The 26,039-nt window shown below is 36.4% G+C and overlaps 1 protein-coding gene across 1 annotated transcript in view; it reads right to left on the bottom strand.

Annotated features, from left to right (window-relative positions):
- The window catches only part of ZFAND3 (zinc finger AN1-type containing 3), a 135,171-nt gene that overhangs the window by 84,633 nt on the left and 24,499 nt on the right, over positions 1 to 26,039 (bottom strand). Inside the window, exons 2-3 of the mRNA XM_030235827.2 lie at positions 17,397 to 17,437; positions 15,459 to 15,485 (exon numbers count right to left, since the gene is read on the bottom strand). Coding sequence (XP_030091687.1) covers positions 15,459 to 15,485; positions 17,397 to 17,437 — 68 coding nt within the window. The remainder of the gene's footprint in view (positions 1 to 15,458; positions 15,486 to 17,396; positions 17,438 to 26,039) is intronic.

The following is a 26,039-nucleotide window of genomic DNA, read 5'->3' as shown; positions in this document are numbered from 1 at the left end:
AAGGTAATGATTCACTCTAAGTTGGGCACAGTCACAAGTACCTTCTAAGGCAGGAGCTGTGGCCTACAAGGCCAAGTTAGAAAAAGCTAAGTTAGACTGACAGCATTACAAGAATGCTTGAAAGAAGACAAGTGCAAGGTAAGGTACATGCCTCAGATTCTTCATGCTTATTCGGGGCCAAGCTACACCTGATATTCTGTGATGGTCTCACCTCTGAGAAGGAAGGAAAATAATTAAAAGGAAAAATATAAAAAATTACAATCAGCATTACCTATAACTTATTTTAAACCTAGAAAACTCACACTTATGTTTTGTGCTTTATTGGTAAACTAATACATTGAAAAACATTATGTTATTATTTAAAAACCTCTACAAAATCCTGTAGGAGCAAATCTAGCTCAAGAGCAAAACCAGTGTTTGACAACATGCCTTTTTTTTTGTATCTGCAGTGCCATTGTCAGATTTTAAGCATATGTATTTCAGCTCCTCTTGGTATCTCGTTTGGTAGACATCAGTGAAATCAGAGTTTTCCCTTTGTTCTTTGAAAAGATGAAGCAATTCCTTGAATCTATTTGGCTTTAATCCTCAAAGCAATTTCTACAGCCCACACCAGATGCCAAAAAAGGGTATGAGAAAAAAGAGAATGAGAAAAAAGAGTATGAGAGTATGAGCATCATCTACAGATGGACTAGGCAATCAAAATGGTTTTACTACACCATTTTGGTGTAGTAAAGTACAAAAGGTTATGGCTTCTGTAGAAGCTCTCTTCATAAGTGTAAAAACAGCAAGAGTCAGTCCCACTATATGAGCACACAACTTGGACTTTCAGTAGAAAGTTTCCAACTACTGCTTTTGTGATCTAAATTTGAGTAGTATCAGCCAGATAAAGAAACTAACCCTAATCCCAACTTTCCCATCTCAATCTATCACTCCATCCTGTCCATGACTCCACTTTTAATTTCTGGTTAAAACCAGCAGTTTGCACAGTTGTAAAAGTCTCAGGCACAACACTATTAAAACCAATGTAAACCAAATTTCATTTTATAAATCAGCCAGTTGTGTATCATTTGAAGACATTAACTTTAACCAAATGCATTAAAAGAATACACCTTATACGATTCTATTGTTACTTTTATAAGAGAGCAAGCAGATGACAGGGCACTAGAAAAACTCCTGGAAACCCACAAACTGAAGATTATTTTCTTTTTCCTCAGCTGTCATGTGCTGGCCATCCCACTAGGACAAAAAACCCATAACAAATACAAAATATTAAGAGTAAATCCCCACCTGCCTAAGGAATGCAGCAATTCTGAAATGCTCAGCTTAAAAACTATCAAAAACCTGAGTGCTTCTGTCTAGGGCTGGTAACTGCTGAATTGTTTTCCAGTCACCTTTTCTGTTTCTGTAAAACTGTTGAGTGGTTTACTTGTACACATCATCCCCCTTGGCAGGAGTCTGTGCTCCACCCCTTGTCAAATGCCAACTCATCTACATTTATACCTAAGCTTTGTCTCAGGGCTGTAAGCCTTCAAGTAGGATGATTAAATTATCTTAAAAGCAAAACAAATAATTTCTTTCCACATCATGAACCTCTAACAGGTTACGCTGAGCACTCCAGCTCCATCTATATGAATCTACCTCTTTGCTTAAGTTAAAAGCAAATGCTTCATCTCAACTATTCTGAAATTTTTACAAAGTATTCAATAGAAACAGAATTATAAAGCCTGTTTATCTTCCATAGGCAAACAGAAATCCCTTATCAATAACTTCTAGTTAAGGCTGCTCTGAGCTGAATCAGAGCAAAAATCTATAGTGAAAGCATCTGCAAAATGCCAGTTCCAAATCTGCACCCCGTTTTGTAAAAAGGCTCTGTTCAAAGTAAACAAACCCAACCACCATGATTGACATTTAACATCAAACAGCTTTCCCACCTTTCCATACAGGCATTATCATGTTCACTCAAGGCAGAACTCTGAAGAGTTGTTTTCCCTTGGACTTCTGACACAGATGGATAAGAGTATCTCCCCTTCCTCAGGAATTTGCCCTTTTCTTGCTATGATTTCCACTCATCCTTCTCTTCTGCATTCCCCTGCTGCTTTGAATGCTTCACAAGCACTTTTTCATACATGAAAGCAAAACTAAATCATACATTGATTTTATATTATAATCCTTCTAGTTGAATTCTACTTCAAGAAAAGTATTTAAACAATTAATTTTAATCTACCAGCAATATGATTTTTTTCCATTATGTTCCAATCTGAAGACAAGAACAAATCCAGTAACAGAATGTCAACATTAATTTAAGAGGAGGAGAAAAATTACTTAATAACACTGCAGAAGGATACCATTCTTCAATAGGTCATGGAGGCATAAAATTTTCAACATATTCATTCTTGTACCACTGTATATTCCTGCTAATAGGCCAGGCACAACTGAAGAATTGTTAATACCTTGCTGCACAAACTTAAATAGTGGAAAGAGAAACTACCTTTTATAGTCTGTTTCCCTGATCAGCAGTAAAACTGGGGAAAGAGGCAGGAAGCCTCCTACTTGCTTTCCCTTGAGCAAAGGGCAGAAAATGAGTTGCAGTTAACCATGAAATGCAACTCCATATTCTATTTAATAAGTGATACTAAATACTACTATAAACATGTTCTAGTGAAGAAAGCTGGGCACCTAGAGAGCCAGAACAGCACAGAAAAGCAACAAGAATAATTTGCTCCTAGTTTCATCCAACCAACTGGAACCTGCAAGTACACTAAAAACTCAGGAAACTTTCTCTTCAATAACCCAGTTATGGAGAAGTGTTTTGTAAAGGTGCTCGTGTCCTTACTAGAATACAGTACGCCTTGCTGAATGCAATATAAGGCACAACATAAAAGGAAAGAAGAGTTTTCTAACACAAGGGAGGGGAGAAAAAAAAGTCTGTTTTAGACACAGTAAATGCCATGTCCCTTTAACTTCTCCACCTGCCCAACCCTGAGTCTTTCAGAGAACAGGGAACCAGAGAGAGAAGAAGGTGGCCCAGACATATGCTAAGCTAAAGGCCTTCCACTGAGAGTCTAAAACCCAAAGCTCCTTTTGGCTAAGCAAAAAGTACAGCTGGGTAGAAGCCAGCAAACACCTCAACCCTTGCAGTTAGATGCTTACACAGCTTCTACAGCTTCTCAGCCTCAAACCTGACGGAGAACACACAACAGAACATGGGATTTCTCCGCCTGCTCAAGTATACAATCTCACTGTAACATGATTTTGCTCAGTTTTCAGGGCCTGACTTCCTTTGAGTTTCACTAAGAAAAGAGAAATGGAAAAAACAGGTTGAACCTGGCAGCTCTAGAAAGAGTTTTCAGATTTTAAACTTAAAAATGTGATTCTAATCCTGATTCACAAGGATGCATTTTAACTAAAATGTTTTATTATTTGGTGAACATGTTTAAAGACTGATCTTAGTCACTGTTAATATTTAATAATGAAATTTAGAACTTTTTGTTAACTAAAAAAACTACCTACATACACTTACAAAATAATTAAGCTTAGTATTTGTCCTGTTTGTTGGACACTTACTGTTTTTTAGTTCATTTGTCTATTCATGGTTTAGGAATACAGCAAACTGGAATTTCATAGAAGGTTCACTAACCCAGGAACTTAAAATTGGTTACTTAGTTGAATAAGAAGTTATCTCAAATGCTTTGTATTTATTTAGAGACACTACTACTACAGCAAAAACTGGTTTTATGATAATAAAATATTAGTAAAAATTTCACAGAAATCATCTTTAACTTGAATTTTTATAAATTATGTGTCATCACATCAACACAATTATCTGCCTAGCTTTATTTTTAATAGAAAGTAGCTAGACTCTAATTTGAACACTTTGCTAAGTCTAACTAAAGAACAAGCTGCCATATGAGAATACAAGATTTAGTACTTTAATTATTTTCTGAAGTGTCCTAAAGGAACCTACACTCTCAAGTCCTACTGACAACATCATCTTCAGAAGTCTGCAGTGAATGAGCCATGAGTTTCTCTTCCTTGTAAGTTAAGGCACAATTAATTTCTCAGGCCCAGGTGTGTGGATGGAGTCACAACTGACCGCTCCATCTGCAGGGAGTTACTGCAGCTTGCTCTACGAAAGGAAAACAGTTTCAAATCAAAATAATTACTCTTGCTCTCCTGTAAATGGACATTCTCTACTTTGCTGCAGTACCTGCAGAAAAGACCACAATTAGTATCTTAAAATTCCTTTCACCAAGGCATGGTCAGCTGTACACAGTGCTGCTCACAAAGTCAGATGTTTATGCAGTACTAACTCACAATAAATATCTTATAAATCAAGTGCAAAATAGCTTTCTTTCTGTCAAAAAAAAAAAAAAAACTCAAGTGGAAACAAATACATGAAACCTGACCTTTACATGAAGAAAAGCTCATTTAGTTACTACCAAGAAAAACTGGTTCTGTTACAAAAACTTTCAGCACTCTGCATTTCTAAATCTATTAGATGAATATTCCTATATATTCTTTCTCAGCTAGAGCACACCAGGACCCTGTCAAAGAAAGATAAAGAAAAAAAAAAAAGTAGGGGAAAAAAAAAAGGACCAGAATGCTGCACTGGAGACCTACTGCTACCCACAGCTCACAGATACATTGATTTGGAGAATATTACCTGTCATCTTGATTTTGGACTCAGACATACTCCTTTTACAACTTAGTTGTGCATAGATTTAAGAGCTCAATTAGAAAAAAAAAGAAAATATTCATACTGGAACACTAGCTGCAGCCACATATCAGCTATGATTTTCATGTGCTGATTATCAAAACAAGTCACTGCTATGTCTATCTTACATTAAACCTTTACAGTCAAAAGTTTCCAGCTATACAATAATTTTAACTGTTTTGAAATAATAATTATGAACACTAACAGAAGCAGTGCAGAATGAAGAATAATGTTTCAGCAATTTCTTACCTGCGCCAATTGAGTAGATGTCAACATTCATTATATGCATTTGCATTTTTAGAATTATTTACACCTACCACAATTTTCTCTAGATATTACTGAGTTTCTAGGGAAAAAAAGAAGCCAGCACTGTCAAACTCTAGCTTTCAAATTGCTCCTCAAAGTGTTTCAGCAGATGGCAGTTCTGCTGAGAACTTAAAGCTAAGCACTGACTTTGCTGAGACACAGAAAATGTCATGGTAAAAGACTGCATTCACCTACACTGGGATCAACTTTCCATTTCTTCACATATTGCAGGGCAAGACAGGTCAACAGAGGAGAATGAAAGCTTGTCTATGAAGACCAGTAATGCCATACTAAACATTGCTAGAACACAAAGGTAAATAGCACAGTGTATTTCCTTCTCAGCCTGGAAATGAGCCAGACTGGTATTTACCTCCACAAACACCCTCTAAAGTGTTTAAAGTTTTAGGGTGTGTTTTCCTATTCTGAAGCAAAACACAAGATGGAAGACCAAATTCCAGTGTCTTTTATTAAAAGAGCAAAGCCTGTAACTTACAGAATTACCAAAAAAGAAATGAGTCTTTTATTGCTGATTGAGCTCACCACAAACAACTTCCAGTGAATACCGTGTCAACTTTGAGCAATCATATGAGACGTAAACATGTACTTTTGGTCATTTCTAATACTTACCAACTTCCCAAGACATCTATTGTCTGCTCATAATTTGCTCTCCACTTTTATGGGACCTTTTCCACAGAGCTGGACAGAAATGCCCTAATCTCAAAATATAAAAGCTCCAGTTATGTAGGAGCTGAAACCTAATAAAAATGCTACCAATGTTGCTAAACTATTCATGTAGATAAATGCACGTAAATACAAAATAAATGTTTAGAAAGCTCCAAGGTTCTTCTTTATGCACCGGATCATTAACCTTGCACATCATGAAATTTATCTGTTCGCTTGTTCAAGTAATGAACAGCTAGGATGTGGGTAACATTAGCAGTTAAAAATATACGAATCAGAGCCTCCTCCCACATTTGTCTGATCAGAAGCCTTAATGCACAGGCGAGAGAAAAAAATCTCGCATTATGTTCTGAAGACTATTACTAGAGCTGCTTTTGTTGAAGCAAGAAAAGAGCAATCTCAGAAGATGGACTCTACAGAAGACCATAATCAGGTTGTTCATTCAGCTTCAGCACTTCTGATCAACCATGAGAGAACATTTGTGCCCAACCTGACTGCAACCCAACAGCTCAGAATCAACACCCCTGATTCATGGTTTCCAAATACTTTGGCCCAGTAACATGTTAATAATTTCACATAATTGCATTTATTTATACCAGAAGATTAGGGGTGGCATTGCAGGATAGCAAAATCCTACACTGAGCTTGAAAAAGTCAAGCAGTCTGAAATAAAGAAGTGCCCGATCTAATCAATTTTTTACACTTATGATCTGACCTCTTTATTTAATTTTAAATTACTTTCATAATGCATGCAAGTCACAGAGCTTCTCTTTTAGAGGACCCTTAACTTCTTTACTGGATAGAATGAAAGACATTCAAAATGTGCAACTGGAATTTTACAGAAAACAAAGCAAAGCTGAGCTCCTTTCTGCTCTTAACTTTGTTTTAACTCCAAGGACCATTCCAAAGAAAAATCAAAGACAACTAAATTCTACTTACTTTCTCTGCCACAGAATTTAGAAGACTTTTGCAATGTATTTATCATATTTATTTTCAGGATGTTCAAAGTTATTCTTAGGTTCACCAAGAGAAGCATTAAATACCTTTGCAGTTCCACAGAGTTATGGAGGTATGTATTTTTAATACTTAAAGCATCAAAAAATTTTATGTCTTAGGGGAAGGAGATTAAGAAAGGACTGCAGTTACAAGGCTTCTCAAAGTTGATACCAAATATCTTTGGATGTTTAGCATATGTGCTTTAGATTCTTATCTATGTACAGTGAACAAGAGTATCACCACCTCTGACTCATACAAATGTCAAGATAGTAAATTACTTATTTTCTTGAAGCACTAGGGGGCTAATGAGTTCTTTAAAGAAATTCTCTAAAGAAAATAATTATTCTCTATTCAGCTCAATGTGCAAATGTCATCCCTATAATGTTGCAATTAAGAAGACATACCTTAATAGTACTTAATAGTAAAGGGGCCTATTAATAAGAAATCCTACCGACCATGGTGCATTCAGAACCCGAAGCATCCTCACATCAGGATAGAGCAGCTGTTTAAAGGAGAAATTTTCAGCAAACAGAGCTTACCTAGATGTTATTTAATGACTTGTGATTTAAACCAGGAGATTAGGCCAGTAATCTTGTGCTTTACTGTACTCTGATCCTTTTATCATAATTAAAAGACAGTTACAATGCATACACACAGATTGGCTTAATTATTACAGCACTGTAACCTGTCTCGTCATTTCCTTAATCTTCAGTGCCAGATTTAGTCAACAGCCTATGCTTTTTCCAAAGGAAAGGAACAACATTTTACAGGTTGAACTACCAGAGATACAGTTATTTCAGATGACTTTTCAAGAAAGGCCTTATCTGTATCTTCAGCATAGGATTACACACACACACACCTGCCCCCATAACAGTCATCTACTTAAAATTAGGGATAAAGATATTCCCACTGAAAGTTGGTTTAAGCTACTTTTTTCTCCCTAAGAGTTAAGTGATATTTAATCACTTATTTAGTAAAGGACATTTAATCTGATAAAAAGGAAAAGGATTATCTAAAGGAGTATTTTTCCCCCAATTCTTGCAAAGTCCAACAGTTAGTCCAACAGTTTAAATTTTACTTTTTAAAAATTCCACCTCATTCAGTGTAAAATCATAACTTTTTTATCTCTGAAAACAATAGTCATTAAATTTCTCATTTAATTAATACTACATGGAAACTCATTCGTAGACTGTTGGGCCTTTTTTAAAAAGGCAGGAAATTATAGTTGTATTGACTAAATCTGCATGAGCAGTTTGCCCTCTGGTGACTAACTTTGTGAGAATGTTTTGCAATACATATAAGAAGACTGGTATGAATAAACAACAACAGTCATGTTTGCAGGCTCCATAAGAAAAATCATTAAAAATTTTAAAATAAATGGTATGCATTGATTGTACCAGTGAAGTATGATTTCCTTTACATTAAGAGAGAAACAAACTGGACTCAAGATAAAAGTGTCAAGAAGATGAAGAACAGAAATTCAACCGCAGAAAAGACACATACAGAAAAGAACTGAAATTCCAAAATTTTGCCTAAGACTTCTGAAGGCTAAGACTAAATAAAGGAACAAAAGGTCCCTATTTGCATACATTTCTCAAGGGCATGAAAGGCAAGTCCAAAATCAGGCTGTCCAAAATCAGCAGAAAAATAGTATCATCTCTCAGTAAATGATGAGGAACAGAAATGCAAGACAGAAAGAATCCCAACTTGTCTAGTATCACAAAGAAATCCTCATTGACTGTGAAAAGGAAATCAAGTCAGGATCTTAGCTAGATCACATTTCTTTCATATGAAATGGGTAAAAAACTGAAATGTCATCAGTTACATTTCATTCTATTATCCAGATCACATTTGTCCCATACACCTGCTTTCCCTAGCAGCTTAAATCACCTTAGCAAACAGCTGTACTTCCCTTACAGCTAGATGCTCAACAAAAAGGTCTTCACAAGGGAGGTTGTTCTTGGTCTTGCCCTGCTTGTGTATGCAAGGACTGTTGAAATGTTGTGAGTCAGCTGCCATGACTGTTCACCTAAATTCTTTCCCACTGTCCTTAGCTAAGAGTTGCTGTTGGACAGTAACTAACAACTTCCATTTGGAGAGGCTCAAGTGGGAAAGAATTTAGGTGTAGATGGACAAGTTAATAGTAATGACAGAGGAAAGGAAACGCTGGGGGTGAAATCCAAGAAAGAATTGCAAAGTTGAGCTAACTTCCTAAATCACTGTTGTGTCTTGCTCGAATTCACCAGGAGGTTTTGTTAGTTTAAAGATCAGTAGAAGCTGGATAATTTTTGAAATGATCACAAATATTGATCATAAACACACATCTTCCCAGCTACCTCAAAATAGTACACCTAGCACATAGCCTTTGCACTCTAATAAAATAAATGGTGTCTCTAGACTCCTTTCCTTGTAAAATACCTTCTGAAATCAGCTCTTTCACCATCTGGCATTCCTCCTGCTCTCTCTCAGCCTCTTGTGTGGCAGTACAAGGGAAAAGAAAAAGGTAGCTGCTAGTCCTGTACAATTTTGATGTGGCATTAACAATCAGAATCCTAGAAAACATGCAGTCAGCTCGACAGATATCCTTATGAATTTCTAAATACTCCTCAGGCAGTAGTGCCTAACATCTCCAATGGCAAACTACATTTTATCTAAAAGACAAACCATGAATCTGTGTATTACTTTTTAAAGGAATGAGTTGAATGTTTCTAAAATGTGTACTCTGATATTGCCCTCTCTTCTCAGGCAGAAAGAGTTTAATATCCTCTTTTTATTCCCTGAAGGCTGCTGGTCCCACTCAGAGGTGCCATGTTTTATTTAAAACATGCTCTCTCTCAGTAACCACTTGTTCTAATTGGCAAGGCAAGGCTGGCTCCCCAAAGCACATAGCTCGTTAGATTCAGTTTGGATTACAAAAACACGATGAAACAAACTGCATCGAAATGTACAAATTAACAGCTCAGGAGTGCACGACACGGACATGGAATTAGATTGTAATATGGAGCAAACTCCGCAGGGAGGCTAAGGAACAAATCACTACTGTCTTTATAAACTATAGAAGGGTTCCAAATGAGCAAATACACAATACAGAGCACAGACTTTTCCATAAATCAAGCAAATTGCTAAATTAGAAAAAAAAGAATAACATTTCTTCTTCTATCTTATGCACACATTTGTAAGGGAATGGAGTCATAAAAAAGTTAAATAAATTAAACCCGTGGGTTGCACATCCTCAATAGGTAACTCCACTTTCATGCTGGCAAAGTGCAAACATCATGGCAATTAAGTTGTATTTCCAAACATTTTTTTTACATCAACACAGAACCTATACACAAGGGACTAAATTACAGCTGGTGCTTCAACGAGTCATTTGGAAAGGTTACGAGTTAGAAGGGGAACAAGATAATAAAAAAAGAGAAAGAAACTGGCTTTACCATAAAGAAAAAAAAAACATACCAGAAAACAAAGCTATGAAAAATTAAAAATAAAGTAAGTCTGAGGAAAAAAAGGGCTTGAGCACTTTACTTTGCTTGTAGATCAATCTGTAGAATGGGACTGGAAATCCACTGAGACAAAAAGAAAACACATGAAAAACATCAGTGATGTTAAGACTCTTTCACAGTCTTTTCAAGTAGCCAGTACTGAGAAAATGTCATATTTTTGTGTGAGTGTATTTTATTATTTTACCAAATGAGCCGCAGTCTACTAGATTGAATTTTGCAAGATGCAATCCAACAACCACTAATGTCATACAGGGTAGTTTGCTGAGAGGATTGATTGACTGTAAAATGATAATAGTTATTAATTAAAAGGCATTCAATTTTACTACACTGTGTTGGTGAAAAGACCCTTATGCGACAGGATAATGCTCCACTAACTTAAAGAAGCCATAAAGAAGAAAAGAGAAAAAGAAGAACCTGTTCTACCTCAATACACAACATCTGAGTGACAGTTGTGAAAGAAATTCTTTCTTCCACAAACAATTGCACAGAAACTTCATGAGTCTGTCCTCCATCAGTGCTTGCCCCTTCCCACTATTTCATCCAGGGGAACTTAAAGGAGGATGAAAAGGGACAAAATAATTGAGCACACCAAACCAGCAGCTGAGCCACTGGCCCTGTTGACACCCTTCACTGCACTGCTGTGTACACAATGCCTCCACACAGCCAGGTCCCGGGAAGGTGAGGGTTGTGCCTTCTACTCAGCGTCTTCCACATCTTTTTATACAATGAACAGCCAAATCACATCAGTATTGACACTAAGCAACACAGGAGCACTGTAATCTGCAGCTTCCATGCCATGACAACATAGTTATGGATACCTCAAGTTTTACTAACCTCATTCAAAGTGTGATCTCTACTTCAACTCCAGCAAGGCTAGAAAGCTTCAGGTATCCCTATCTCCCAAATTTCCAGTTCTCTTATATATACTAAGACTTAGGAGGGTACTGTATAAATATGCTACATGATTTGGTTGATGTTTACTTTTGACACATGTAAAATGATTAGTCCTAAGCTTAGATCATACAACTGTATTTAAACAAATTAATTTTCTCCTGATTTGTAACCTTTAAGAAAGGTTAGGGTTTAAAGGAGTCAACTAAAAATCCCTTCCCTTTCCACAAAATATTGCCCTGTTTTAACAATCCAAACAAACAGAGCTACTACTCAGATTTTTAAATTTTTTTAAAGCCAAAGTATAACGCGTACTAACAGAGTAAAAGGAATGATTGGGGTCAGCAGTGCGAATCAAGCATATAAATAACTGAAGCAGTTTATCCAATTTTTTTTCTTAATTCCATTTCATGAAATTAAGAATTAATTCCATTTCTTTTTCAAGCTTAGCACACATCTCACATTTCAAGCTTACTAATTATGCTAAGACATCTTTTTTCCTACCAAGTTTACCCATTTAGAAATTCTTTGGGTACAGAGTAAAAGAAATTGAACGTATGCCAAAAAATATCAATGGTTATATCCGAAATGTTACGTTCTTTACTAGAAGGTGCTCTAGAAATATGAAACATTTTTGTTGCCACTGTTAACAGCTATACAATATTCCAAAGAAATATTTAGCTGCAAGCTTGACTGTGTAATAGAAATTAAAGATGAAGCTTGACTACTTTCAAGCTCTAGTCAGCGAGGGCCATTTTTTGTAGCAAGCAGTCCATGTACTTCAAATCACAAAGATGTGAATACAGCAGCAAATGCCAACCTAATGAAGCAACATTTTGAGGCACTGGCTTCTATTAAGAGCCAACAAAGGGAATACCATATCGAAAAAAGAAATGTCTTGTGTAGTGGTAAAGAAAACTAGCTCTTAGTGATGTTTTCAAATTTCTGGAAACACTTCTTGCTGCTTTTCTAACAAAGTACTAAAACTTGTGGATTCACATCAGAACTTACAAGTGTATGAAAAATACAAACATAATAGATTTGTATCATTCATTTAGGACTGAAAAGTATGAAAGCAATGCTGAATGAAGCATAATTTAGTAATTACCATACAACAGGGTACAGAACAAAAAGCATAATTTGAACTTGCAACATGCAAGATGCACCTGCTGAAAACATTTCCAGTAAGCAAGCTGAAAGCTTGACTAAGAATCAAACCAGCAGTTAATTAACCGCAAAATCTATTTAGGCAGGAACACTGATTTTTGCCAGCTCATGCCTACAATAGGAGTCATTACTGCCAGACGTGGCAGCAATAACAGACAAGTTCTAAAGAGTTCCCAAGATTTACAAAAACTGAGAGAAAAGGAAATTGTACTATTCAATAAGTCTGAGACACAAAAACCTGCCAATTTTGTAAGCTCCAAAAACTGCAAGAGATTTGAGCATGACAAAATAAAGACCTGCTCAACAAAGGAGGAAGTTTAAGATATGCAAAAATATGAAGTAACTCCATAGTCAGATACCTGAGTTCAGGCAATAGGTGAATAATCTGACACTTCCAGATTCAGATGATACATAGTACATATTAATGCCTATTTTTCTTTTTCACTCCTTATTAGATCTTTTCAATTCAGGAACAAAAAAAATACTATCAACGTTTCAAAATTTCATAAAAACCTAGCATAGAGTTAAGGATACGTATTTAAAATACAGATGCAGATCTAGCAATACTGACTTTCTGCTAGTATAATAAAGATTAAAAATTTCTAATTTTTTACTCATCAAGAATCCAGTAATTAAAAAAACATGTTTTACTTCAACCTAAAAATGAGACCAAACTATGAGCTGAAGGCCCTAAAACTCAGACAATTCTTGGGTCACATGGCTGAGTTATTTTTTCAATTTCAGAGACGCTGATCTAGTTACTTTACACAACATGAAGATAAATATTGCACAGCTGGATTAAGGATAGATACCCACCTCTAGAAGTTTCAATTACAAGTTCAGACAGAATGCCTGTGATTTCGATTCACAAATCCATGAATACTCTAACCATATTTTACCTTCTTCCAGTTTTGCAATTGCATCTCTCCACCAAACCATCCAGTGCTGCACTTACCTTCAGCTTTGTACACTACTGAAAAAGCTGAAATCCATTTCCTGTACCTCTCTTTCTGTTGCTGATAGAACGTAACACAAATTAAGCCTTCCAGGCTCACAATCAAATGGATTAAAGACAGACTGCATTTTTGGGGGGTGATGTAAGTAGAAAGTGCAGTCTTATCATTTTATCTATTTAAATTTTTGTTCTTACTCTGCAATAGTTCATTCTGTGACTGTTCCCAGAGGTTCCAATTAAAATTGAATTCTTGAGGTACCAGGTGCTGTTTCCATGAATGCAGTATTCCTGCCTGAAAGATTCTACTTTATCAAGTGGCATTTCAAAAGGTACTCAAACAATGTCCCTACCTGAAGTTGATACTAGAACATCCATAAACCTAATGGGAGCAAAGATAGGTTAATAAGGAGTACTTTTGAAACTTTTAACTCATCACTGTCCTATAATAATCACTCAGAATTCACATTTTACCATATTGAAAGAAGAAATGCTACAGCATTTTTGAAAGATGTGGTGTCATTAAGGGAGATACTGTGGCCATAATTTACATTTTTTTACTTACCAGCCTATATTCTGATCAAAAAAATAAACACCAAAAAAACCTCTGAAACCCACACCACTTCACTGCATTTGTATTCTAGATGCATGGGAAGTCTGAAGCAACTATGTCTTCACCATCTAAAGAGCATATTTATTTGAAGCACTTCAATATGTAGGGTTACACTTGTTCTGTATCTGGAGCCTCTGAGGCATTGATAACACATGGTCAGCACTGAATTGGAGACAGAGTGTTGTGAAGTACTTTGCAGAAGTACAATTAACTTGAAATTATTTCAGAGAAGCTCTTGAACATTTTAGAGTCTGTTGCTTCTACATGGTTTAAGTAAAGCAAGTCAGGTATTCCTTATTGGAATAAGCAGATGGTGTGAAGAGGAGGCAAAGACAGCTGAAGAGGGTAGCTAACTTCAAGCTCTTCTGAAGTATTTATCAGCCCTTACCGGCAAGCTAAGAACTAGTCTGTGGCAAATGGACAGCAATTTTGTGGTTGTACAGAACAGCTTAGTGAACTTTCTGGATCTAGATAAGAACACTGGGCAGTTAGAGGCAAAGGGCTGCATGTATCTGTGCAGTATGTGGCTCATTCTTGCCACACACTTATCATTTCTTGCCAACAACTTATCTCTGTAATACCTACTCTAGTCACTAATAGTGAGCACTATTTCCACATTTAATGTAAGAAGAAAGTACAAAAGATAGCCAAAACAAGGAATGTCAGTGTCCCTGCCATATTATATGGTTGCTTTTGCAGTTTGTCTCATCTTTGGACAAATGTGGATGAAAATTCAGTGAATTTATTTTGATAATAAATTTAGAAAGCAGAAGCACTTGGTCAAACAATAAGGCAAACTGACATTACCCTTTGCTCCAATTCTGGGCTAATTAATCTGATTTATGTCAAACTTGATCATTTCTTCCCCAAGGGATAGGTGTCATTGTTTAGGAATGGTATTCCCAAATTTAGTGCCCCACTGAAACTCCAAACCACAAGCTGCTCCCTCAATTCCCCCTCCCTTAGTGGCAGGCTGGAGAATTGAAGGCACCAGGGTAAAGATCTCAGGCTGAGATAACAACACTTTACTGGAAACAGCAATGAGATAAGAAAAGGAACACCAACAGCGACAATATTAGTAACAAAAATGTACCAGAGAGGGCAGTGGTTCACATGCAAAATGCTCAGAACTGGCATTACCCAACCCCTCCCTCTGCCAGACTTTTTTGACTGTGAGGAAAACCCTTCTCCCTGGAGGAGTGTCCCTTTCCCCCACCCCTGGCAATGAGGTGAGATGGTACAGAATAACCTTGTGTAACCTACACAAAATAACCCTGTCTTGGCAGAACCAGAACTATGGGGAAGCCAGGAAATGCAGAAGCAAAGAAGACTTCATGATCATGTATTTACAAACTTGTTGATAGTTCAGAAAGTCTGAAAAACCTTCTAAAATAGGGAGGTTCCATGAGTAAATTATACTATACTTTCATCCCTTTTCATCCTGGTGGGGCACTTGTTTCACTCCTTGAGGACTTGTTGCCCTTCTCCCCTGATACATGTAAGAAAGGAATGCTTACACAAATCTAAGGGTCTTTCCTGCAGTGTGTGTCTCAAATCAATTTTTTTTTTTAAAAGGAAGACTGGATTCTTCCATCTAGAAAAATGAATAAAAAAAGTAATTTAAAGAGTTACTAACCTTTTTCATTGTGTGGATTTCTTTTTTCTGAAATAAAAGAAAAAGGAAATGATGGTCAAGAGAAATAGTCTTTTGAAATTTTCCCTCTGCTTCAACACATTTGAATAAAAAACCTGCCATTTTAAAAGAGAAAAAAGAGGAACTAGTTTTCACATCCCTTCTCTGGAGTGCCTGAAACAGTGAAAAACATCTTTCAACATCTTACTTGGCTAAAATCTTTCTACCTGTGGTGGTTCAATTTAGAGAAACAGGAGTACATATATTTCTATATCTATATATACATAGCTAGAAATCCAGTATAGAAAATATGCTAAAAATATTTCAGTAACATCAGGGGAAAAAAGAAAAAATAGAAAACCACTTTTATGTTGGAATGATGACACTGAGAGGTTTTGAGTTATGACTCCAACAGAGTTGGAGTAGTTTTAATACTACTTGTTGAAGGAACCATAGTTAAGATCTAAATAAGATAGACTTGTCATTTTCCACAGTACCTTCTACAGTACCTTTATTCCAACCACTAGCAGTTCTTTAAGTTACTGAAACTCTTACAAAGACTTGTGTCATTAAAATAAACAGGCTCTAAGGAACATCTTCAAAATTTAAAAACATAAGCTCTCCCACCCCCACCCCACCAATCACACAAGGTCTCATCTTAAAATTTTACAGCAGAGAAAAATTAACTTTATCAGAGGTAATGGCATTTCAGAAAAATTGCAGAATAGAAGCCAAGAACTTTTCTTTTCTTTAAAAAGAAACAAAATTCCAAACAAACAAACAAAAAAAATCCAAACCAGTAAAAACCAAAAGAAAAGATGCTCTGCCTAATGCCTGGTCCTGCTGGCTGTGAAGTGTTGGGTACTGCTAAACTCAGCAAATGAGGGATGGGCTGTTTTGTTGTCTCACAATCAGAACTCCTGCATTGCTGATTACAAAAACACAAGTCACTTACAGTGCTAATATGACCGTAACAGTCCTACTGAGTCAAATCAAAGACTTGTCTGTGACTGTGGTCAGTAGGGAAAGAGTACAAGAAATGACTTATACTTTCTTCAATATACCATTTCCAGAGACCCATGCCTTTGGAAAGCAGCCAGAGAAATACATTTTGCTGAACAACATTTTAGCAATCTTTATTTCCCAGGTATTTGTTTAATGAAGTGATGCTGAACCCAAGATCTGAAATCTAAGTTAAAATTCTTTTATTCTTTTTTTTTTTTTTTTAAATGCTAAATAAGTTTTAAAGTTAAAAAAAAATGCTGGACCTTTTAAAATTTTATCTGTTGCACCAAGGCAGTTAAAAATCATCAGCTATGACAGGACCTTAATTACAATTAAAAGCAAGCTTACAATACTAAGTAATACAAAAAAAATAATTCAGAAGGGCAAAGCTAGAAGCTGCTAACAGGAAAAGGTCAAAAACAATTCCTAGGATTTTACACAATAGCAATGACTTTACAATAAGAAAATAATATGAAGTAATTAGAACAGCTTACCGCTGACTTACTGATGATTTACTATTCAAGGGCTGCAAGTTAGAGGAAATGGAACAAGGTGTTCTATACCAACTTTTCCTTTTAATTTTTTTATCCATTCTATACATCAGAAGTTATTACAGAATAAATCTTACAAAATTCCAAATTATAATTCAGACTTATGTGTTGTAGAAATCACATCATCCATACAAGAGCTGTGCTGGCAATGGAGCTCTGTAGTACAAGGATGTACCTAAACTCCCTAAACTTCAAGAACTAAGTTTGATAGGTACATTTACACAAGAGGTTCTTGATTAGCAAATAAAGGAAGCACTTATGTGAGGAAAATCTGATTACGTGTACACACTGAAGGAAAAGAAACCCATGCACAAATCCTAAGGGAGATGCCAACAATGTGGTTTCAATAATCTAAGGGAAACACAAAACCTTTTACTGCACTTACCAGCAAAGCATTTGGAACAGAGATTCATAGTCTTGCTGGACCTGGGGCAAAAAATAAAAAAAAAAAATAGAGCTAAAAAATTCATTGTATTTCTAATCAATACAGGAAAGTTTGGGGGGCAATGTAGCAAGGGTAGAGAAGGTAAGAACTTAAATGGCTAGGAATCAAAGTTAAGTGGCCAGAAGTGGCTGAACTAGAAACGAGAGTATAGAAAAAGACTTTGTATGGTAATCTCTTTCCAAGAGTTTCCAAATTATGACTTCTACACATTTATCTCATATATGAAAATAAACTTACTTTACCATTCAATGTATAAGTTACACATTCATCACTCAAATCTTTGTATTGCAATGTGATAATACTGATGGATAGGAAGCACCAATACATTCCATTTGAACAGTAGACTCCCCTTGGCCACAGCTCTGCAATCCTGACAAATCCTGAATACAATACAGCAATGGAGAGGTTAAAGTATTGTACTTATAAGGACACAGGCAGATGTGCTCTTGAAGTCTAGATGGAATGGTTTAACCAGTTATTACATCAAGCTGTTCATTACTACCCTCAGCTGCATTCAGCAATAATTTAAAATAACCCGGCTGACTTTGCACTGACATGGACTAGGACAGTTCACATGATCCACAAGGGTGGCTCAGCTTTGAGGGCAGTAACCTTCAGCTGAGAGAAAAACAGCAGGAGAACAGCAGCAATATCTTAAGCCTGCCAGATGTCTACAAAGTGCATATGCAATTATGCCACAGGTGTCCAAAGCTCAGAAAGTCAGCAGCAATACAAAAAAAAAAAAAAAAAAAAAAAAAAAAAAAAAAAAAAAAAAAAAAAAAAAAAAAAAAAAAAAAAAAAAAAAACCAACAAAAAACCAAAAAATTAAGCTTATAAGACCTCTCTAGGGCTCCCATGAAAACATCCGAAGCAATATACTACGTTTCCTCCAGGTTTACAAAAAGTTCTCTTCTAACATCACATCTCTCTTACAAAGTGACCTGGGGAGTATTCTCAGAAGTTCTCTATGTGTCGGATTATTTTTAGGTAAGAATTAACTGGCTTCTGTGCACACTGCCCAATATTTGATTTGCTCAGCATTCCTGAATCATTATTTACATGCATTAACACCAGCCTGGGCAAGTCTGAAAGCACCTATTAACAGGCAGGGTTGCACCAAAACTGTCCATGCCCATAAGACCTTTTTTCCTCCCCAGGGCAGCCTCCAGCTGGAACGTACAATTTAGCCAAATTAATTGCACCTTTCTCTCTAGAAAAATACATACAAAGAAACAACTGAGACTACCAAACAGTTGTTTTCTACCTCCAACCAAACAGGAAGGGAATTTTGAGAGGAGATCTGAGTCTAACAACACATAAATATAAAAAACTGCTTGTTACCTTGAGACAAAAAAATTTGATAACTTTTTCAAAGCAATTGTATCACAAATGAACACATATCAGAATTATAGATTCCCCCTGACTGAATTTGCAGATGGTTATTTTAAATTACTTTCTAGTAACAAAGTAAATCCAGACCTGGCCAATCATATCTTAGTATCAGTCACACCAAAACATTACAGATGCTTTTCAATTCATGCACATCTGAAAGCTGGTTTACATCAGGCTCAAAAATTCTACAAGAACACATATCACTGGAGATTTGAGACATAACCATTTGCCAGCTATAGCAACAGCCACAGACACATGACAGCTAGTTTTAAACACAAATAGTATGTGCAAAGAAGAAGAGTTAAATCCCAAGAAAAGAAAAGCAAAACAGCATTTGTAGCCATATAAATATATCTTCAGATTGGTAGATACCCAAAGATTCGATGTGTTGACAGTCTACACAGATTATCTTCCTTCAAGAGAACTGCAATTAAAAACAGCATGGTGAGTCAATACCTACAGCATCAGAGTGCTGCAGTTCAGTACTCACTGCTTAAGGGTTAGACCTTTTGGAGCAGCTCAATATGCCAGGCAGAACCTTCTCTGCAAAGCCACTAAGCCCCAGGGGCAGCAAAGAAAAAGAAAGGCAGGGTTCAGCTGGTTCATACTGATGACATTGGAACGGGCAATGACAAATGTTTTCAGTGGTATAATCAACCATCTCGGCTGTTAAATATCAATCCAAAGCCTCATATAATATTTACTTATCAGCACAGCAACAAGGGAAAACACAGACCCAAACACAACACAGAGCTCTGTGAAAAAGAGAAAAAAGGCTGCCATGCACATCTAACCACAAAAACCTCATGAAATTTTCTGGAAGGACAGCACTATTGGACAAGTGACCTTGTAAGCCAAGTAACACTGTTACAGTTTCAAGGATCACCTTCCCTTCAATTCTTGTATACGCCTTTTCAAGGCATCCAAGTCGGTCTGAAGCTGCTCCTAGGATGAGAACCCAAACTTTGAGTCTTTTTTTGTTAGTTTCTTTTACATAGCCATTTATGTGAGAGCAGATACACACAGCAACACTACACTAGAACTAAGGAAACAGCAAAGACAGAGTAACAGCACTGATCAACAATCAGCTTCTTATGAAAATGCAATATTTAATTAGAGCAGAAGTTTTATAAAGAAAATGGATTACACAGTGTATGGACATCAAATTTTGTAGGTCAGTGTATCAGCGTATGTCAAGTAAAATGTTTGACAGCCTTTTGCTATACTGTAAGTCACTCCTCTCGCTGCTAAGATCTCCTTTTTTCAGCAAGCAAGGGTTCACTCACCAGACTTAAAACTGAGCAAACCTGCATACTGCTGTTTTCTCGCAGACTACATGTTAATCATATCACTGGTTTAATTATTTCTCAGTAACTCCAGAATTCACCAGAAGCTCATAGTGCCAGGGAGGAATACAAAAATGTAAAATTTCTTTGTTCCCAACAACCTTCTCAAATATATCATACATCTGCAATATCTGTTATTTCTAAGGACAATTTTATCTGAAACACTCAAAGTTCTGAAATATCAAAGTCTTAATCACAACACAGCCTTCTGTTTCCACTTCATAGGAAAAAGAGGGTCAGGGATGACTTTTAGGGAAGGCAATACAATTCCTGTTTCTAGGAACACGTAACAATACCATGACTGTAGTGGTGTATAAGGCACAGCAAAGCTAGAATTCTAAGTTAGTCCTGGCAATGAGAATTGCATGTTTTAGACTGCAAGTCTTTAGGCTGCAGCACTTCTACACCCTTCTGACGTAGCTGCCTTGGGATATGCTTCTGAATCAGTTATCAAATCACCACAGTTTTCACCTGCCTTTATTATAGTAACTCCTAGATTTCCCTCATAAAAAGTCAGCTTCATGTTGAACAGCACCTCATCCAGAATTACTCACAGTATACATTTTATATGTACAATATCCCTAGAAAGTCATTTTTATACAGATAATTTATAATCTCCACTTGTACATAATTTAAGCTGGCATTCAGAAAGACATTCATATTTATAGATAAATCAAGTCAAATAGAATGGCATTATCGCTGAGGCAGAATATATAGTTAAACCCTCTTTGGAGGTACTTCCATCTGTCAAAAAGAAACCATTTAACTCAAGTGTAACACAAAATTGTTATGTAGATTGGAAACCACAAGGTGAAGCAGACTCAGAAGGTCAAGTGGCAGACTAAGTTAAATGCAGAGGATACTTCAAGCCCAGAGGCTACAGAATGATTGCATGCAACAGTTCTGCAGGGTTTGGTCTGAAAATAGTGAGGGTATTTAAACTGCCTCTGCTGCCAAAGGAAAAAACCCACTGCCTCAACAACATAGCCATGAAAGCAACAGCTATGACACAGGGACTTTGAAAGAGAAGAAATTTACAAAAATGGGAAATCCTGGAAGTTCTAACATGTTTATACTTTAAGCAGGAAATAAGTTGCATGTAGGGGTAAAAATAAAATGCGCATTTGAGGCTCTCCAAACCATCATCCTTTACTTGCGCTGTTGCGCCTACAACTCGCCACAGCAAAGGGAACTATTTGAGCATTCAGACACCTGCAAACAAACCACTATAAGGTCCCAAGCTCAGAGAGATGCATACCTGCATCTCCAGTCAAAGGTGCATAATGCAAACTGAGAGCCAGCAATGGGTATTAAATAGAAAAAATACTTCAAATCCTACGTGCTCATATTGTGTACCACAATTGATATATAACTAATTAAGAAAAATGAAGAGATTGCCTCCCTGATTCCATTTTCATATGGTACTTCCATTACATTCTTATGAAGGTGTGAGGTGGCTTTATCTGCCCTAAGAAGAGCACTTGATCTTATAAACTCAATTTTATGCTCTATCCTATCAATTACTCCTTTTATTCCCTGCCATTTTACAGTATTTCACTGCAAGGTACCATCCAAATCAACACACATTCTGTTCTGTCTTCACTAGAAGTTTGGTTTTCCTTCTCTCTCTTCCAGTAATTGACTACCAATACAAAACCACATTCAGAGAATGCAAGTGAATTCTAGCCCTAAATGACAAAGATACAGCTGTTAGATGAACAGCAGCTGATCAGAATAAACAGAATCAAAAGACAATCTCACTCAGAAGATTCAAGAAGAAGTCACATGTGGAAATTTTGTGCAGTCAGAGAGTTAGAAAGAAGAATATCAAAACTTGACTGATCTCAAGATACTCTCCAAAAACAAACTTCTGCCAAGAAACGTAGGCACACCTAATAAATAATGAAGGTTTTGGTAACAGAATCCTCCATTTTCCAGCAGATGGTCAGGTGCTTCATAGCTTCCGCATCCCATCTTTAAGACAAAAAACAAAAGGAGACCAGAAAAACTAAATCTAATACTAGCTTTACTCTACACAAGTGCCAAAGGGCAGTACAAAATGCTCAGTTTCACCTGTATTAGAATGCCACCTAGACTTTTTAAGGTAATGGTGAATTACTATTATTAGTGCAGATGCTCACCAATGGCAAGAATTGTACAGCTGCCTTAGAGTCAAAATTCTACTACTACATACAGGTATGAATTCTCAATGCCTGAAAAACAACACTAGAATAATCATAATTCTTTAAACTAATTGTTGTTCATATGTCTTTTGATGACGGAAGAATGAAGATTTTGGAGAAAAAATGCTTTCATGCAGCATATGCGCACTAGACATTTAATTTTAAAGACATTAAAAACCATAGATGCTAATTAAGTATGGCTATAAAATCCCAGGTTCTGCATTTTTATTGGAAAAAAAGCCTTCCAGCATATCTAGTAATGGTTTGTTCCGATTCAGAAGTTGCTATGACTTGGTAGCAGGAAACCGTATCTACTTCAGTGTCCCTGTAATTGCACTGGTGATTAAATGCAGCATGTTAAATGCTTCTTGGTCCCCTTCCAGCACAGCAATTACAGTGGGATCACAGTGCCACTACAGTACAAATCTATCTCAGCCTCTGAATGATACCTGTCCAACACTGTCAGGGGCCCTATGTTTGAGAAAGATTAACATAGTATGAATCATGTCATTAATTAGTTAAAACCACAAAGATACTCTCTATATGCTCAGCACATACTGTGTCATGCATTTTGCAACTTAGGACGACTATACTCATGTTAAATCAATGCATTTGTACTATTGCAGTTAATGATCTGTCACCATTTCCATTAGAAAGCAATTTTCAAAGCCTTAGACCTCTGCTAAGAATTCACTGTGAGCTGAATCCTGGCACAGGGCAAAAGCAAAACCACAGCAGATGCATTTACTTTCATCCAAATAAATTAAAAGGATTATTTATTATTAAAAGAAAATCGATCCAGTTCTGTATTGCCCTGACACTTTTCATCATTCTTTCAGAGCATCTAATGCTTCACCTTGTACAGGAGGGAGGTTAATTAGGCTGTGTTAGTAAGATCCTCAGTTGTTCTTTGAAAGTTCTATATATCCTGTACACTACCTTCTGAAAAAAGCCATTTTTACTTTTCTAAACCAGAAGTCACCTCAGTGATTTCATACGTGTTGTATATTTGATATTTATAGGTCCTTTGTAATTTAAAATCTTGTTACGGGAATATAGGCAAGTTTTTTGGGGCAGTTTAAACAATTATTAATATTTTTAAACTGAGGTAATTCAATTATTCTTCATAAATTATGCATGCCAAATTCCTTTCAAATAAAAGAGCAGAAGTGGAGCATGGCAAATGCAGGTGGACCTACAGAAAACTTGGCAATGAGAAAGCCACATGCATTCAGAAACAGATTTTTAACTGAACTAAGATCTGAAATTAAATATCCCATGAATGCACTCAAAATCTACTTCATCATCTGTTCTATGCCTATATGCTCAGGGTTAAGAACTTCAATTAGAAAAGTGTTATCAGTAACATTTTTTACAATTACAGCTACTATAGGGGGTTGTGCTTTAAAAACGTCGGTATTCTGGGGCTGGACTTCTCATTTTCACTACCAACAATTTAAATGTTGCTTATCAGCTGAAGATTTTTAGTAAGCTGCTGAAAATGATGCTTCAGTCAGTGAGCCACACATTCTTACCTCAATCTGAAATGAAACGGAGGGCAAACTTTATGAACTTTACAGCATACTAGTGGAATGTCCTTCTGGCAGCTTTCCACACTGGAAAGATAGGCTGATGTGCTGATACCCCAATGAAGTAGCTGGATCCTAGTTTATTATTTTTTCCAATGGATACACTAAAGCATCCTTTTTAAACTCTATGACTGAAAAGCTTTTTATGCTTTAAATACATAAAGACACTGAAGTGCTCAGTTGACAATTAGTCCAGAAAAGAGCACAAACACACAAGTGGTAAGATGGGAGAATGTGGAAAATACACAGAGCAGTAGCTGAGTCTTACAAAACACACAAAAACACTGATAGAGTTTCCACTGAAAGCCTTCTCCAACAATTCTTAAAATAATCTGCAAAAGAATCCAGTGCATTTAAACGAGCTAAGACAGGTTGTAAGATCTGATTCATCTGGGTTTCTAGCTGAGCTTACAATGTCGTTGCCCTCCATTTAGTCAAAGCTAAATGGTTCATATTCCCATGAATACACAACTCTATGCTTTAAAAAAACAATCTCAGCAGCAAAATCATATACCAAACATTCCTCTGATAACTCTTCAAAACCTTTTTCAAGAAGATGTGTAGCCTACTATTTAAAGGATAATTAAAGTTTGGGATTCTAAGAGTTGAAGAAGCCTATAGTGAAGTAGGAATAAAACTTGAAAGTTGTGATCTACCCACCTTCTACCAGTTTCTCAAGGATATTATTTTGCTGTATATTGCAGGTAATAACTAACATTGCCCTATGACAACACAATCATCCTCCTGAAATTTACAATATGAGATATTAACTTTATCTTTTTCTTCAGATCAGACACTCCAATAAATGTTCTGCTGATAAGCACCACTCAAAAATCTATTCCATTTCTGTTATTCCTTTTATTACAGGATCAGTAAATAGATACTAAATAGTAAAACATTCTTAAGAAAAAAAAAAAAGGCAACTGGAAGAAACCTCAAAAAAGAAACCATTTTGTCCCTGGACTTAAAGGTATAGGTAATTACATATCAAACCTTGCCAGGGAACCTCCTAAAATAATTCCTGACCTGAACTGCCAGATTTAGCATAGAAAGTAGGAAAATGTTTGATTCTTGCTGATTTCTCTTCTGTGTTTCTCTTCAGTGTTTCTCTTCTGTATACAGATGCATAGCAAAGCATTAAAATTTTTAAATCAAAGTTCTTTTTCTATGGCACAAGTATACTTGGGATTGCCTGCCATTATGATGGCTTCGAATGGTTAAAATATTTGAATTCTTGGTGTGGGGGGAGAGGGGAACAGCTTTGCAAAGTATTTCCAAGACTGCAGGGTTGATGTCAAGCAACATTTAAAAGTACAAGGTACGTGAACTGGTTTTAAAATGCTGTTGTTGCTTTAGTATTAACAAATCACACCAATAAAGTCTGGTATAAATATTGTGCCATGTGTTTTCTCTCAAAAGCTAGCAGAACACCAAAATTATAAAACAAGGTACTTTGTTGCAGAGCTCTACGTTTTCTGCCTAACAAGCCAAACAGTAATCAAGCAAAAAGGAGTTTCAAGTGTTGACCATCCCAAACATGGAGAGAGAAGGCACTTGAAGGTGCACTATATGCAAAAGATCTGACAGAATGAATTAGAATCCCAACCATTATTTTGACTATTCATTTCTATGAGTTAAAAACACAGGAAGCTAGGTTCAGAAATAAAGCAGCCAAAACCAAAAGGAAAGAGTCTCCCTTTGACAAGGCAAGAAAGATTATTATTCTGAGATGGGTAAGGAGCTATGTGCTATTTAGTATTGACAAGGCTGTCCAGCAGGATCTCTCACCTGCCTAACAACCCCAAAAAGCAGCAATGAAAGACATTTTGCGAATGAAAGACAAACTCATTTTTATGGTTCTCTGTACTCCTTGGTTATTGAATACTTCTGGAACTGCACACCATGATAGAATTGTGGCACTTCTTGAAAAGCAGCTGAAGAATTCTGACAACATGCCTGCAATCCCATCTTACTACATTGTTCATAAACACATCTGAAAGAAGGTACCAGTATGGAAGTTAGCAGGCATTTTTGCATTTTTCCTCCTCCCCATTTAAAACAGGTTTCAGTAGT

Source organism: Serinus canaria, chromosome 3, assembly GCF_022539315.1.
Source record: "Serinus canaria isolate serCan28SL12 chromosome 3, serCan2020, whole genome shotgun sequence".
NCBI lineage: Eukaryota > Metazoa > Chordata > Aves > Passeriformes > Fringillidae > Serinus > Serinus canaria.
Note: the sequence above shows the minus strand (reverse complement) of the source record. Positions and strands in the feature narration are given on the sequence as shown.